General features: G+C 38.2%; 1 protein-coding gene across 1 annotated transcript in view; it reads right to left on the bottom strand.

Annotated features, from left to right (window-relative positions):
• Window positions 1-17,993, bottom strand: part of UTRN (utrophin) — a 408,114-nt gene that overhangs the window by 43,368 nt on the left and 346,753 nt on the right. Inside the window, exons 61-63 of the mRNA XM_075707799.1 lie at window positions 17,291-17,492; window positions 8,813-8,898; window positions 1,806-1,963 (exon numbers count right to left, since the gene is read on the bottom strand). Coding sequence (XP_075563914.1) covers window positions 1,806-1,963; window positions 8,813-8,898; window positions 17,291-17,492 — 446 coding nt within the window. The remainder of the gene's footprint in view (window positions 1-1,805; window positions 1,964-8,812; window positions 8,899-17,290; window positions 17,493-17,993) is intronic.

Genomic DNA, 17,993 nt, shown 5'->3' with positions numbered 1-17,993 from the left:
TAATGAGAGAGAAAGAAATCTGCCACTTACAGGCAATCACTGCAAAGATACAGCAGAGCTAAAGTATTAGTATGATTGTTTTAAGAAGCAAACAGACATGCTTCCACATTCTCTTTAAGTTGCAAACACCAGAGGAGCCAAGCTGTAAAGGTACTGTCAGCAATAAGAACAGAGGTCATCTTTCTGAGTTCACTGGAAGTAATAGAACACAACTTAAAATGAACGTTATGCTTAAATGGTAACATGTGACATGGAGCAACACTACGCTTCTTAACCTATTCACAGCCCAAGTCAATTTTTGCCAGTAAGAGGGAGCGGCATGAAAAAAAAAGAATAACGTGCTTTCCCCACCAGCAAAATACTTGTTTTCACTTGGCTGAGGTAACTGTCATGCAGCTGCACACTTTCTCTATGCTCTCTTAATGACCAGGGACTGAACTTGAGCTATTCATGTGAGACAAGGGATGCAACCTCATCATCAGTATAATCATAATATCACATGAAGTATTTAAACACTCCCTTGCTAGCACCCCGCACCCATAATTGAACAGCATGGGAGATGGGGCAGATCCTTGAGGGACATAAAGATCAATCCTCTGTGACAGAAAAAGTCTGCCAACAAATGAATAATTTATTTCATTATGACTTGAACCACTTGAGGCCAGTGATAGATATGTGAAGCACCATGCCTTACTGTCTCAAGCAGCAATGTTAAAACCTCAGAGGAAGTTTTACATGGTTAATTGGTCAAACCAACGTCCATAAGTATCTACCAAATTATTCATGATCTGGACAAACACTCTTCCAATTCCAATCATCTCAGAGTCCACAAATTAATCTAACAGTTCTGAAAAAAGCAAGCACAACTGAATTTTTCAAAGCACTGGATGAAAATGTAGAAATGTCTATGAAAGAATGGCAAAAGAAAAATGCTGTAAAAGTTCATGATAACATTTAATGTTTGATTCAATAAAATCAGAAATATTAAAGTCAGTAGTTTTATATATGCCATAGTGAATTTTTAATCCATACATAATTTCTGACAATGCTCAAAGCAGCCACTCTCATAGAAATAACACACTCAAGCAGTACAGTTATCACTAGCAAACATCAGAGCCTTAGGCTTCCTTGACAAAATCCAAGTTAGGTTGTGTTCCATTACGACATCCTATTTTTAAGTCTCATCTTCTTTAAACAGACACTCCTTGTAGCCTCATTAACCCCCTGCATGTAGTGTGGAGCTGAACAGCAGGCTATAAGACACCTTTATTCCATGTTCTGATCTGCTGCATAAAGGCTCACAATATATAAATGACTATGCTTGAAGTTTTGTGCAACTGCAAGCTCTTTTGCCAGTAAAATAATGCTAAATAATTTCCTGATGCATCAGGTCCAAAATTACTATCAACATCATTCTCTTGTTCTGCTGAGATCATGACTTGTTCCAGCAGGGAAAAGCATGTTGTTCTCACTGTATCAGGTTGCTCTGAATGATGCAAAGCAGGATAATTTGCTGCTACAAAAATTTTTTCACAGCTTTTAGAGCAGCCAATATTGTCAAAACCACGAAGATTTACATATTCTTTTTGCTAAAAAGTAAATTGTTTGATCCTCTCCTAAACCATAAACCATCTTTTACAGCTGCATTTTCACAATAACTTCCCACATTTAGTTGCAGGAGCATATTCATTTCTGTTCAAAAACTTAACAGATGTTTTTAAATGCCTCTCTTTGCACCATGTAAAAGTGAATCTTAAGACTACTGCGAGAAGGTTTTTTTCACATGAAGGTCTCCGTTATCTTACCTGTTGGAAGCAGCTGCGCACGCTGGGTTCAATGTTGCTGCCACCGAAGGCTGCCACTTCCCCAAGCTGCCGCGGGATCTGGATAGCGTCATGAAGCAGCAGGCCCAGCTGCCTCTGGTCGCACATTTCTGTGGGGCCTGCCACTTCCTTGAAGAGATCTGCAACACCAAGAAGAGGCACCGGCTCATTTAATTTCCATGTACACTCCCTTTTATTCAGCAATGCTGCAGCTCGAGCTTTATAATTTTTGTAATCCAGACGTGGTTACAGATGGCCACTGTCCCATTTAAAATATTTTACCCTCATCTAATCTTGATTACTTTGACTACATTTTCTTGATCTGTAACCATACAAATGAGAAAAGTAACGCCAAATGAATGAAACTATACAGCTTCTTATGGCATCTCTTGACAAAACTGTACATTGCAGCTCCTGTTTTACCTATGAGTAGCTGTGTGACAAAACAAGAGAGATATCACAAAATCAGAACAGCTTTTTGTTCTAATCCATCATTACCACATTGCCGCCTTAATATTTACTAAGTTTTCTATGTTATCACTAGGGAAGAAGGAAATAATATTTCAGAAATCCATATCTGATGCTAAAATCTATGCCATCCTTTGGTTGGTTGGGGACAGAAGCACGTTTGCTCTGAAATGAGACTAGAAATTACCACAAGTCACTGCTGGCCATGTGAAATAGCTTAAAGCAAGAGCAGCATCCAGCAAGACAACTTGTGCTTAATGTTAATCACATTTGCTTCCTGGATAACCATATCTGCTTCCACATACTTTCCCTTTACTGATTCCCTTTTCCTAAGGTAGGTGTCAAGCCCTGCAATATAAGCAGACGTTCTGGGATGACCGTAACAACAGAAAAAATTGAGGCTGAAAGGATCAAGAAAATTCTTCCAGATACAGACACTTACTGGGAAGAAAGATATTGCTTGTACCTACTTAAGAGTCAAAGTAAAGCACCGAATTAATGGGCCTGTCTGCAGTACAGAAAATATTTCTGAAGTGCTTTCTTAATACATTTCTTTGATTGGACATTTTTAATTGTTAAAACTTTCAACTAAAATTTTTAACATGTTTCTGCCAACAATCCTTGATTTATGAACTGTGTAGCTGTGTACATTAATATTTAGTCACAAAATTAAGCTCTCCTTAAAATATCTTAAACACTGACTTCATCCGAGAAATATTTTTAAATTCTGTGATTGGTATAAATTATAGAAGAAATGGAGGTGAATTCTTTGTGTTCATTCCAATTGGCTTTTACATTCCCCTTTTGCACTCAGTCGCTGGCTTGGATTAAAGCTCCAAGTAATCTAAAAGAAAAAAAAAAATCCATTTATACTATTCCCCTATTTTTCATGTTTCCTACCAGAACAACCATTAATAGATTAGAAATAAATTAAATTTGAAAATTCAGTCTGACTGCACTTCTGATTGAGAAACAGACAAGCTTTGTTCAGAAACATTTAAGAGAAACTCTTTTATTACACTCTGTAAATTGTTTTGCCCTTCATTTGGAGCAACTGTCAAACTTTGTCAGCGTGCTTCAGAAAGTCTGGCCATATTCTTTTCCTTGGCAAAGGAGGTTGAGATGGAAGAAAAGGTTTTCCCAAAATAGAAATCCAGATGACTGAAGTAATTTTTACAGTTTCTCGCCCTTTTCTTGCCTAGTCAAACAAATGCTACAGCATCTTCAGCACTCAGTGGTGAGGAAAAAAAACCAAAACCAAAACACAGACAACAGCGGTGACAGAACTAGTACTGCATGACTGCAGGCTCATCTTGGCAATCCCAGATCCTGGCTAGCTTCTTCAGCTGCAGTTGGGATAGTTTTCCAGTTTCTAAGAGTCAGTTTAAAAATCCTGATAGGATTTAAAAAAAAAAAAAAAAGCCTGTTTAATTCCTTCTCTTTGCATCAGTCTACAGTGGAAACAGGCACTAGAAGAAGAACAATTCATTAACTGCTGTAGCTGGGAGGAACATGAAGTAATTTCCCAAGCCCTAAACCTTCAGTTGATTGGGGAGCTAGTAAATAGAGGAAAAATGATGTGGCAGGAGAGGGAGTAGGGAGAGTGATCAGCTAGGGTTGGTCTAAGCAGGAAATCAGCAAATACCTTCGAAGAGCTCAAGTCCTCCACATCACTCCACTTAAAAAACAAATAAAACTTCACACTGGCAGCTGTGCCATAACCAATGAGTGTCCAAATGCAAGGGAGTTCATGGATGGTATCCTCTTTTCCCAAAACCCTCATTGCCTTCGATGTGACACACAGGATGGAGAAGCTCCTCAACTAAAGGCATGGAAAGCCAAAATGTTCTTGCTCTCTGGCCTACCTCCTTAAAGTAACCCACAAGCTGTTCCCTGGCAAAGGAGGCATGGGGAGAGCAGCTCTCAAGTGGCAGACATATGGGAGGAGAGCTCATTTTAGGTCTGACAGGGTGCACCCAGACACCATACTCACCAGTGGGAAAAGGGACCTCATATGTCACACACCAGCAATGTCAGAAGCCACAAATTCTTATAAATGAAGTTTGTTAATATGTACATACATATTATATGAGTTTATACATGAAATACATTGATATAAAGACTAAACTGTATAAGGGACTCTACCAAAAGGACAAGAAGAATGATTGGGGAAGCAAAAGAAAAGATTATTCAGATCTGAGCCATAGGAAAAAGAACAGAAACAGAAAAAATAAATCAGTTAATCTTCAATTCAATTCAGCCTCACACTAGTATGTCGAGGATGACAGCCAGCAGGACTCAAACTGCAACTTAGCTGGACAACCTGAAAAAATGTACTTACTGGCTGGTATAGAAGGGGATACTTGAAAATGTTGAAAAGTTTATTAAATTCCTACCTAAATGGTAATAAAATAGTTAGTAGTATGATGTCCACGACACATATTTTATGTCTTTTGCTGAAGTTGCCAAGACATCAAATCACAAACCTAGCACTGTCAAGCCTGAACCACCCAAGCAGCTCCAAGGAATCTAGTGAGAAAGACTCCATAGTTACACTGAAATATAATTAAAAATATGCAAAATCGAAAATGTACCATCATCTGTTCATGTGCATTGTTACAAACAGGATGCACATTCTTTTTTCTTCCCCCTTTTTTTTTAAAGTATCACAGTGTTAGTCCCAAATGGTTTGAAAATTAACATAAACATAACAGTAAAAAAAAAAAAAAAAAAAAAATCACATTCCAACGATGTTGTACATCACTTGAAAATTGAATGGCTTCACAGTTGAGATTTTTCAAGTAGCCCTTCTTTTTCACCTCAAACCCTACAGTTTTTATGCATTAAATGATATGACCCCAAACCTACAAATCTACGCACTAAATAAAACTCCATGCGTGTTTTCTGCTTCTACTGCAAGTCTAGGCTTCCTGTGTTAAAAATGAGCCCAGGTAAAAGCAAAATGCATGCAAATGTGCTCCCAGTTATTACACAGTGCTATGACTTTTGTCAACCTCTAAAACTGAAGAAAAGGGAGGGAAGATAAAATTCCTGTTGTCCCTCAGGAAATCCACACCTCTGAGACATCGTTTGTCTCCTGATTACATGACCAGGCATAAAATCTGCTGTGAATAATCACACATGCAAATTAAATTTTTATTGTTGCAAACACTTGCTGATATGATTGAAATTTACCTTCCAAGAACATTTGGGACACTAAAATTGAGTGGTTAAAAATGTTCCATTTTTCCACAGTATTCAGAAGTCCTGTAATAACGTATGAACAAATAGCGGTAAAAAGGAGCAGTGTTTTGTTTATTGTGCTCTGAGTGTTTTGGAACTAAGCTACTATTACCTTCTGTCATGTGCATCCTCTTTTTTTTTTTTTCCTTTTCCTTTTTTAAGGCTACTTCTATACCCGTGGACTGAGCAGCGCATCAGTGTCTAAACCCAAGCACTGGAACACTGTCATCTGTATCATTAAGCTGCTAAAAGTATATCCATCATGCTTTTAATCAAAGTCGATTGACTCTCGCCCCCAAAATAGCCAGGAATGATGCAAGAGTTAGGTAGGGTCAGGGATCATTTCCAACAGATAGCTCACATGTGGCCCCCCTGTTTTGGGGAGAAAGGAGAGCATAACACGGATACAGGCAGACCAGGTCATTGGCCTCACCAACAAAAACAGGCCCCAGATTGTTTGCTCTATAAGCATAGATGTAACCAGCTCACAGCTACTCAATTACATTTGCAGATCCATTTTTACCCAGAGGAGCATCCAGGCGTGTGCTTGAAGTTAAGCATGCCTTTAAACATTTTCAAGAATAGGCATTCTTTAATTGAGGCTTCAATGTTTCTTCTGAAGTAATTGGGACTTTTTTTTAATTAAAGATTCATTCTCATGTCAACCCTGAAGTCTAGCATCTTGAAAAAAAGCTTAATTAAATTAAAGAAAAAAAAAATCATAGAAATTTCTCTGGTAAAACATATTTAAAAAAATCTGTCAAGTGAAAAGATCCTACCTGTACTGGAAATGAACATACATTTAACAGGAAAAACAAACAAACAAACAAGAAAAAACTAAAGAAAGAAAAAAGAACAAAAGCTTGATTTCCCCCAAAAGGCAAGAAAGATGAAGGTCAATTGTCCTGGTAAACTGAAATTATCGTCCCCTTTCAGTTTACCATATTATTTCAAATTTCATAATTTCAGAAATTATGTTTGTTCAAGTTAATCCCTGAAAGACTGGTCTCTGGGAAGGCTGAGGTAGAAAACACTTGAGCAGACGGTCTGGTTAAGCATTTTACGAAAGACTGAAGGGTTCATCCAAAAGTTTTTAAAACAATAAACTTGCCTGTTTTACTACCAAGTACTCTGAGAATAGTTTGGCTTTCTAAGACTGTAACATTTAAGGAATGGTCTGTGCTCTGCTAAGGGCTCCAACTGCAACCATAGGATGACTGCCATGCTCAGAGAAGCCTGGGATTGACAACACTTCAGAAGTTTCTTAGAAGAAATATAGCCAAAAGGAGAAGCAAATGGCAGGAGCTGGTCTGAGAAAGGGAAAAATCAGAAGGCAGGTAATTTGTATTAAGCACCCATGTTTGGGGGTACTGCTCTTCCTTCCAAGTGACTTATTTTCTTGAAAATACTTAGTATTTCCATTATGATTTTCACCTGAGGATCTGAAAGCTCAATAAATACAACAAAATTTCTCTCGACAGTAGATGATTAGTAGGGTGTGACAAAATCAAAACATGCAAGAGAGCTCACACCACAGATCAGTCTGTGACACAACTGGTGCCACAGGACCCCAAAACGCTGACTGCGTAGCCACCGCAGGCCAACAAACAGTACTTGACACTGTTCCTTCCTTCCTTCGGCAAAATTTCTTTCAGATTGATGAGTTTTGTTTTGTGACAATTTTATGGTTTGTAAGGACAATAATGCTGACAGTAAAGATATGAAAGCCTGGCCCACTGATCAGGACAGGAGTAATAACAACAAAAAAATGGATGCATTATCTGAATATTAATTCTCTGCTTTGAGAAGCTGAGCAACTGTTTCAATTTCAGATGTATTTCAGGTTGAAGTTATCATCACTTGGTACAAAAGCCTTCTGAGACTTTTTCTGTACTAATTTTTTTTAGGACTTTTCACAGCAATCTTCCTACCTTGTTGACATAGATTATGCGAATCTGCAGCCACCATCAGCTGCCAATTTTATTTTACTACTAGACATAAAGCAACAGCATAAAAATTAACCTGACCTAGTAATTTCCTTGTTCTGCTTCAGTGCCTGTATTTTTAACTGTAAGTACACTAATTCATTACTAATAGCAATTTAATTTGAGTTTATTCCCAGGTTTGGGGTTTTTTTAAACCATCTTTGGTAGGGTTATTATTCTGTTATCCACAGCCTGCCTAACTCCTATAATTTACGAAAGCTTTTTATTTCACATGAAATGGCAGATTACTTCCTGTGTTGTCATTACTCAAGAAAGGTATGTCCGCCAAGCTCTTTTAGTTATGGACTAATTCACAGACATATCAAATGACATAAGGAGGCTGAAAACCCAAAGTCTTAGTACGGGGTCAAGTTCAGATGTCAAAATATGCCCCAATACATAAGATACCTGTACTTTTGCTCAATGTTAATAACCAAGATTACAAGATTACCTACAAATGCTTCTAAGGAAAGCAGAAACTGTTGCAGAGCTCCAATGGTACACAGCAAATACAGTCTCTATAAATTTTACATGTGTTTCTGAAAGGTGTCAAGAAACTACCACAAAGAATTGCAATTTTAAGATGATGTGCATAACATAACTGTCCATCACCGATGATGCTCTTATATAGTGCTTAATCTCTTGTTCTGTATTTGTCAGGGGGTTTCACCACAGTTATTCAATTCCCTTCTGCTCCTGCAATTATTTTTGTGAAATATTTATATACTCCTCAGTATTTCTCAAGCTTGTGAGATTACTTAAATCAACATTGTTTAAACTTTCATTGTACAATTCTGGCAGGAAGCACAGATACTGGAAAACTATCTTCAGAGTTCAGATCATCTTTTTCATAGACCACAAAATACAATTGCTGGATTTTGATGTATTTCCTTGCTTTATCAGACACATCAATCTGTTCCAATCAACACTGACTGGCTTGATTTTTCCCTAAACAAAACATACGCACGCACACATGAGTACAGAATCAGTCCAATAGAATACTACCTAGCTTCGACATGGCTACATTCTCCTTTGCTTTTGGGGAGCACAATACTGTGCATTATGATCATGCGTAATTGACATCAATAGTTTGTAGTCAGGATATAAATCCTTCTTTCTCCATTGTCATGGATGATCATGAAAACAACAATTCTATTTTACTTACAAGAAAACTGTCTTGCTACAGGCATAAGAAATGTTTTACTATAAATTTTACTACAATCAATGTGTATTGTTATTGTACATGACTTAATTATATAAAGTAAGCATTTTATAAAATACATTCTTCCTTACATCTGTACTTCTCTTCCAGAAGGCCCTTAGAAAGAGACATCAAGCCAATTTTCAGGGACTGCACTCGAATTTTTCCAGTTCGGCCACTGAAATTATAAAGATAAGACTGTTTAATACAGTTTCATTTTATTTCATTCCAACTCAAGTTTATTAAAAAATGCAAAGGCATTCGTGAGTTCTACTTTAAATACACTTCAAATCTCAAAACAAATTAACATTACAAATCACATTAAGAATGCTTTCCTTACAAAAGCTCAGCTCGCCTTCTAAGTGGTTTACATGTCAAAACAGCTCATATTACTCGAAAAGGGCAGACATTTAGCTCTGTAAAACTCTCAACATGATTTAATAATGTGATATACACAGAAAAAAATACATGAGCACACAGCAGGAAAGCCTATTACTCAGTGTGAAACACAAGAACTGCTAAATAAAACCAAGTTTTCGTATCTCAGTAATTCATTCTTTTTTTTTTTTCACTTCATTTTTTCCTTTTATGTTTAAAATGCTCTGATATACATGTGTATCAGGACATAAACAGCCAACCACATGCAGTAATTAAATGATGTGGAGCTGTCATTCTTTTTAAACAACATGACTTCAGGGTCATCTCATCCAATGCGGGGGGGGGGGGGGGAGGGGGGGGGGGGAAAGCCCAAACCCAAAAAACCATACAAACCTTAAGCAGCTTGAGAACAGATAAGTGGGTACTAAAGCAAGTGATTTTAAATTTGCAAGACAAACGCTGTTCAAAAAGGTACTAAAGCAATAAACCCAGGGTACATGGAAAAGGACAATTTTAAAGTTCAAAAGATCACTGCAGAAACATATTCGTAGAAGATCTGATGATTTCTTCTTTCAAAGACCAAAAAACATGATGCAATTTCTCTTTAGATGAGACATGGTAAAAAAATAATGAGAACAGTAGTTAAACTGTTTATATTATACACAAACCCCTGCATTTAAGGTTAGCTGGGTTCTTCACCAGCAAGTAAATTAGTACTAAAATTAATATCGCCCCAAACATTACTTTGGGCCCTTCTGTCATACAGAAGTGATATATCCTTTAATTACTTCTGGAGTGGTTATTAGATACCTCTTTCTGTCCTATCCATTCAACATATGGTCTGCTGTCTGACTTACTTCACAAATGTTGTGCTGAATACAAAATTATTAATTTACTCCTGGGCTCTCGGTAAATTAGCTAAGCGCCTTACAAATATTAATGCATTTGTCTTCACAACCATCACCTAATCTAGTGAGACTAGACAGCATTATCTTCTCCATTCCACAAGTTGGAACAGAGGTGCAGAGAAATTATTGCTAAATTAATCAAAACCACCCATTACTTTTACTACCTAGTTTGAAAATCAGGACCCAATTTTCCAGAATGTTATAAAAGTGCCACCTATGTTATACATTCAAGCTTAGCTTCAAATTACCTCTTTCAGTCACAGACACTACATCATTCTGGCATAGCTTAATGTATAAATGGCTCATTTTGCAGCCCTGATAAAGTTCTTTCCCCATTCTTTTCCATGTAGGTTTGTCTGTGTTTTAACTTTGTATTCAATGGAAAACCAAGGCAGAACTCAGGACTGACTAGAGCATTTGTTTATTGAAGGTAGAAACTCAGAAAATCTTTGCAGCTAAAAGGTCAGGGCACATATGTGGAGGATTCAAACTTCTCCAGATTTCAGCAGATTGTTAAAGGGACTGTGAAAAACTTCCTTTGCATAAAAAGCATTTCCTCAATAAATTATAAGAAGAATTACAAAGCCTGCAGTATTACATTTTCCTAAGGAGCAATATATTTTTCCCTAGCATTTTTATTGGAAACAGCTAAATATTAGCACTGGAATTATATATACAGTAAAAAACCCAAACAAAACCCCTCCACCAAGCCTATAGCCTTTGTAGCATTGACACTTCCAATTCAGTGGTTGAAGTTTGCCCAGCTTAGAGAGTCACAGAATCACTGAGGTTGGGAGAGACATCCGGAGATCTTCTAGAACAATGCCCCTGCTCAGTCAGGTAGAGCAGGTTGCCCTGGATTATATCCAGTTGGGTTTTGAGTATCTTCAAGGATGGAGATGGCGCAGCTTCTCTGGGCAACCTGTGTCACTGTTTGATCACCCTCACATTAAAAAAATCTTTTTCTTATATTTTTAAACAGAATTTCCTGTGTTTCACTTTGTGCCTCTTGTCCTGTCACTGGGCACCACTGAGAAGAGCCTGGCTCCATCTTCTCTACTGCTTCCATCAGCTATTTATGCACATTGGTAAGATCTCCCCAAAACGTCTCTTTTCCAGGTTGAAGAGTCCCAGCTCTCTCAGCCTCTCCTGATACATAGATACTCCAAGTCCTTAATGATCTTCATGGTACTTCACTGGACTCACCCCAGTTTGTCCACGTCTCTTTTGTCCTGGGGAGCCCAGAACTAGACACAGCACTCCAGACATGTCTCACCAGTGCTGAGCAGAGGACAAGGATTAGCTCCCTCAACCTGCTGGGAAGGCTTTTCCTAATGCAGCCTGGGAGACTGTTGGCCTTGCTTTGCCACAGCTGCATCTTGCTGGCTCATGTTCAACTCGGTGTCCACCGGGACCCCCAGGGCCTTTCCCGCAAAGCTGCTTTCCAGCCAGTTGTCCCCCAGCTTGTAGTGGTGTATGGGGTTATTCCTCCTCTGGGGGAGGACTTGGCATTTCCCTTCATTGAATTCCATGAGATTTCTGTTGTCGCCTTTCTGCAGCCTGTCAAGGTGCCTCTGAATGGCAGCACAATCATCCAATTGCGCTGCCTGTACAAACATCTAAAAATCAAGGCTTTACAGTGGGAAGGTTCAAGAAACTTTTTAATGCTTGAATTCATACAAAATTTATGGGTCAAGTATTTAGAATTGAGTGTCAGCACACTATTCGATTCACTATAGCAATACAAACATGCTTGTCATTACAAAATCAACTGATAAGACCACTTGGAGCTGCTCAGATTATTTTTTCCTCTGTTCCTGATGAAGGGAAGGCTGAACCTTTATACCTCTATTAACTGGTTTAGAGCAAAGTTGTCCATTCTCCGTCAATACAACAGTGAAAGGCAGTATAAAAATGGCACATTATTGACCTCTGACCTATCTTCAAGTGCCAAATGTCAAAATCATTATAGCTGCTTTGTCAGAAGCTCTTTTCTTGTTTACTAAGTCCATTTGTCCCTCTCTCCCCACGCAATACAAAGTCTAAGGATTTATTGCCCTTATAGTGTGATGCTAACTTTCTTCTCCTTCCCCAAATGAACTGGAATTTTATTGTTTTAGTGGGGAAGGAAAGAGGAAAGAGTCACGAGGGGAAGGAGGAAATAAAGAAATCTTTGGTTTTGTAGGTGATTCCATTGTCTCTACATATGCACCGTGCAGGCTCTGGCCTATCTGCCTCAGGTACAATCCCCCTGTTGTACCTTTATCCTCTGCCAGTCAAAAGGTGGCACAGAACCCAGAAGTAATTCAACTTTTAAACCTGCCGAAATAGGCATTTAAAAAAAGGTACACATCATTTCCAGGCATGGCAGGAGAGTGAGTTGAAAGCCTATATTACAGAGAGGACTAGTTTAGTGCGGAATAAGCTAACTAGATCATTTGGTCAAGGGCATGGGAGGGTACGACGCTGCATGGGTAGCGAGGCTGGATTGTGATTGGCGTACATACAACTTTGTTGCATAGTTTGGACTCTCCATCCAAACAGAGAGCAATCATTCAGCCATTTCAGAGATCCAACACAGCTGCAGAGAATATAAAAAAGCTACTTTATATAAAAACTGATGACTGTCACTACTGTACAATAACATAAGCAAATGACGAAAAAAAGGGTAAGCTAGAAACAGTTGTAGTATTAGAAGAGAAAGGGAGAACACTTTTATCCTATATCTTACTCCAGGAGATAATGAAGCTAGAGGATGCAGAAGAGGAGAGGGGTGGAAGAACAGGTAACACACAGGTAACAGGGGCAGTAGACATGAGCCACACCCTGTTGAGTTCCCTTGCTAATTCTATAACAACTGAACTGCAAACAAATGAACTACAATCCCAACCTCACTACATCAGGCACAAGTTGGGCAGAACACTTTGGAATCACATAATATAGTTTAGCACTACTCGGCAACAGGAATATCTCAGCTGCAAAACAGCATGCTTTGTATATTATTATTGTTATTATCATTATTATTATACTGTTACTATTAGCATTACTATTTTACTTTATTTCAATTATTAAACTGTTCTTCTCTCAACCCAGGAGTGTTTCTCACTCTTACTCCTCCGATTCTCTCCCCCATCCCATCGGGGTAGGGGGAGTGAGTGAGCGTCTGCGTGGTGCTTGGTTGCTGGCTGGGGCTAAACCATGACAAGGTCCTTTCCAACCTTAATGATTCTATTCTAGTTTTACTTTCATTAAAAAATAATCCAGCCACCAAGCCAAGAAACATGAAATTAATTATTACTCTACCCTTAATTGGTTTAGTGGTGGACTTGGTAGTGTTAGGTTAATGTTTGGACTTGATGATCTTAAAGGTCTTTTTCAACCTAAGCGATTCTATGATTCTAAGATGAGCCCCCTTCAGTTCTGACTTCAATCAAAGAGTTCTCAAGCCTGGTCAGTGTTGACACTACAGTTAAGGACTAACCAAGGATGGCAGCTATCAGTTATCTACATAACCCAGCAACAGGTGGCAGCCTGGCAGATTCTGAAGGTCCCCACAGATGTCTCCCCTTGATCAACCACAGAGGAGTCAAAGGAGCTCATTTTCCTGTCCTACAGAGAGCCATGTCCTACAGAGAGCCTTGAGCGCTTCTTACTACTATCACAGCCTGCCAAGCTGCTCCCGCAGAGTCCTCTGAATCAAGACAGCTATCATCAACACAGGGAAAGCAACTGGAATACATGCAGAAAATTTCCATCAGCTATTGTCAAAACCAGCGCATAAAGTTATGGCTGACTGAGCAGATCTCTCATCCTTCTCATTCCTCAGAAGTTCAGGTTTTGCTGAACTTAACACACTGGTAAGGCCTGGGATATTAACTCAACCTGGTGTTAGATTTTGCCAGGTGTATAAGTGCAACAGTAAATAACAAAGCTGTAATTCTTCAGGGGAAGCCTGGGCCATAGATTCTCTATGATCATAAATGACAGCTTTGATCATATGGAAAAGGTTAACATATGTGCCATACCATAGATACCCTTCTTAGACTAATGCACCAAAGAAATTAAAACGATGCATTATCAAAAGTATCCTAACATCACATAAACCAAGAACATTTAAAAGTTGAAATACAAGAAGTTAGATAAACATTGCAAGACTTTAAAAACAGTGCATGTAAAAGTTTCTCTACAGACATTGGGTAATTTTGATTGAAATAATGAGTCATTGCCCACAATTAGTATATGTATTCTATATTATGTATGACAGACTTTAAAATATCTAAACCAACTAATTTCAAGGGGTGCTGAGTTATTCCATTAGTACTGAAAGCTATCAGTCCCTAAACTGATTTTAACAAATTTGACAGTATATAGTCCAGAGCAATAACCACCAGCTTTTGGATGATTTAAACACAGGCCTGGCCAAATTATTTCATACAGCAAACAATTTCCTTCACAGCTCTCATTGTAAAATGCAATGGTTTTTTATAATTACATTTTTTTTAAAAAAAAAAAATCTCTGGACTAACCAAAACAAGGAACTTAAACTTTGGAAAATGTTTACAGGACAGATGTTGCTGCCTTGAATAACCTTTGAGTACTTGAAGTAGTAAAAGTCACCAAATAAATTTAATGTTTCTCTCCTCTACTCAGCTTGAGGAATGAATCATTCCCGATGTGTCAGAAAATACCAGAACACAACAGACTTGCCTACTATTTCTAAAAATAAATTGGTTCTTTTTAAGGGCCAAAGACATCTGTAGGTAAGTCTGAAGAACTACTCACTTTGCCATCAATCTGTGAATCAGTAATTAAATCTCAGGTTAATAGCATGCAACTAACAGATGCTTTTTGTAGGCAGTTTAACGATTTGAAACATTGTATACATATAACACCAGTGCAATAAACAATGGAAATGCCAAGACACAAATTAGTTCTTTCCTAAAGGCCAATTAAAAAAAAAAAAAAAAGCAAGTAGCTCAAAGTTGGTGACTGTTCTTTCAGCTTTTTTTTTTTTTCTTTCCCCCCCTGGAGTGGATTTGAAAGGGGAGCAAGGAAACATACTGTAAAAGGTAACTTCAGATCAGAAAACCTTCATCCCCCATTATTCAAAGTTTGACTGAAGATTAAAGGCTTTCATCAGCTTGAAGAATCATCTACACTAATGCTTTCAACATAATAATCAGGGGGAAATGGGAGCAACAGGAAACTGCTGAAGGAAAGCTTTGTTGCTTACTATGTGCATTTTAAATACAAACAGATTAAACAACCGACTTCTAACTGGAAGTTAGGAAGCAAAGGTAAGCTAAAGAAAATATAATGGATTTGTGATCAATCTGAAAAAAACCAACCAGTAACTACAAAAAAATCTCTTGACATTATTACATCTCTTATTCTAAATAACCAATAACTTTTAAGTCAAGCAACCCACTTGATCTACTTCTCTGTTTGCAAGCGATGTGTTTATTCACCCACAATACAGAGCTCTGCAAAATAAAAATAATTGCAGGAAGAAGTCCCAGTCATTATTTGATGGGCTCTTCAATTTTGCAGCAGTAATGATGAGGAGTCCAACTAACAGAAATGTCACAATATTAAACAGCAATATTTGAATGCCAAAGCATAATAGATATTCAATACATAAATGTTAAATGGTTGTATGTACTCTGTTCCCTCCTTCCCTCTCGCCTACCACAATACTAAAAGTAAAATAAAACTAAAAAAATTAAATATCCACAAAGTATAGGAGTACTGGTGTGTAATCCTCGGGAGGGAAAAAAGCAAAAAGCTGTGAATTGTTAGAATTTGGCACTGATTGAGTGAACATAGTGAACATAATGTTCAATGAATGATGAAGAAAATGAACAAAACCAAAAAGTAACAGCTCCCTCTTGCAAAGCCAGGTATAAGAATTTCTATCATTACTCAGGAAATACTTTTGCTCTTTACACCTTCAAACGGGGAGAAAGCAAAGAAATTTGCTCATCAACCTCATGCAGCTTAGAAATTCTGAGTTGTAATTCTGTCTATAACTCTGAACTAAAGCATATATTCAATTAGACACACTGAAGCGATCAACCCATGTATTGCACTACGGTGTCTTTAGTCAGCTGCAGAAAAGTCCTGAAATGCCTTTGCTCAAGCAATGTAAGGAGATACACTATAGGGAATGAAGGAGCTGATGTGAAACCAAGTCTTTTCTCAGTTTTTACTACAGAAGGGAGATGAGAATAGTAAACACCACTAGGAAAAATGGGCAACAAACTCTTGACTCAAAGGCAGAACTAAATAAAAACATACTGATTGTAGGTCATGCAGGCTGACATAGCGCAGGGCAGGGCAGAGAGGTCAGAGGTTGACATTCAGCAGAAGAAAGAAGTGTCTATGGGTTCAGAAAGGCCTGGCCAAAACCTCAAGGGACTGCTGGAGCGGACTTTTTCATGTCCTCTGAGACTCAGTGCTCTCTCTGAAAACAGCAGGTTTGCACTTAAATAAACCCACAAGCTCTTACTGTAAGCATCCTGAAACATTCTTGAGGCAAGCTCACAATCCACTGGGGAAACACAGCTTTGCTGCCAGGCCCAGGGCAGGTGGATGACACAGCACCAGCACGCAGAATTGGTACAAGGCAGGCGTTGCACCTGCTGGAAGTGAGCCCAGGACACTGCTGACCCTCCAGAATCAGACAGGCTTTAGCGCCGAGATTGGAACAACCACCGCTGGACAGAGGATTCAGCACAGGGAGCTCAGACAGGATTACGGAATGCAAGTAACTAAGCATAAAATAAACAACAAAACCGTCCCCACCTGCAGCAGAAATAGGATCTGGTACGAATGGCAAACAATCTGGGCAATTTGGAACATTTACAGTAGGAACACAGTTAAAGCAGCATATCCAGTTGTCTATCCAGATACACATTTCTTGAAATCCTTTCAATGCTTCTTTGGTAGTAGTATAAAAGCAGTGTAATGTTAGTTCAGTGTATCTGAGCAGGACAGCATAAGAAACATCTCATTGCAAGCAACTGCACTTTCTTTACTGAGACAAAAATATCAAAAGATACAACTTGTTATTAAAGAACTTCTTAAGGCTTTATCGTTTTTCTATTATCATGGACACTTCCTCAAGAAAGTAACTCAGAAAAAATATACAACAGTCCTGTAAGTCTAGCATTTTTGTTAAGTCATATGTGCAAAAATTACCAATTCTGCCTCCATGGTTTATACTTTGTTAATACCACATTAAATCCCTGGGGTACACACTGTGAATAAAGACTTGTTACTTACCTATCATATACATTCAGTAGCCAGTTAAGACACATGTCAACACAGAGAGGAACGTTCACCATATCTTTGTGTTTCTCTTCAAGTCCACTGTAGATGGTAGTGAGACAGCTGATCACATCCTGGACACCAATCAGCTGGTCATTTTGACTCAACTTATGCTGTTTGAAAATTTCACTAGTTGTGTTCAGATCCAACAGGTCCACTAACAACAGGTGATTAAAAAAAAAAAAAAAAAAAAGAAGCGTGACTATAGATGCCCAAGCATAGCATTCACAATACTTGTTCATGTGCTTTTTATAGCAAACACTGCAGACAATTAGCCAAGGAGTAGCTTTCATTTAGTAACATTTTAGTGAAAAACTGTTCTCTGTGAGAAGTCAACACCATTTTGGTAGTATATATTTAAAAAAACAGAATCAAGAAAAACACCGTAATGATTCTGCACAGCTCAGAAGAACATTTAAAAAGCCACTGAAGTAGTCTGTGTAATTAGAGGACCCTAACTTCAGATGTATGCACGCTGGGAGTCCAGTAGGCTTAGAGGATTCTTCAAATTTACCATAAAGCAGAAATCCATTAAACGACTGTCACTTTTGATTAAATACAAAGCAAAGCAAATACTTAGGTAACAATGTTCTCTTAAATGCAGTAGGAATGTACTGAGGCCTGATTAACTGAACAGCAGTTGCTAAATTAAGGCTTA

Source organism: Pelecanus crispus, chromosome 3, assembly GCF_030463565.1.
Source record: "Pelecanus crispus isolate bPelCri1 chromosome 3, bPelCri1.pri, whole genome shotgun sequence".
NCBI classification, from domain to species: domain Eukaryota; kingdom Metazoa; phylum Chordata; class Aves; order Pelecaniformes; family Pelecanidae; genus Pelecanus; species Pelecanus crispus.
This window is presented reverse-complemented; position numbering and strand designations above follow the sequence as displayed.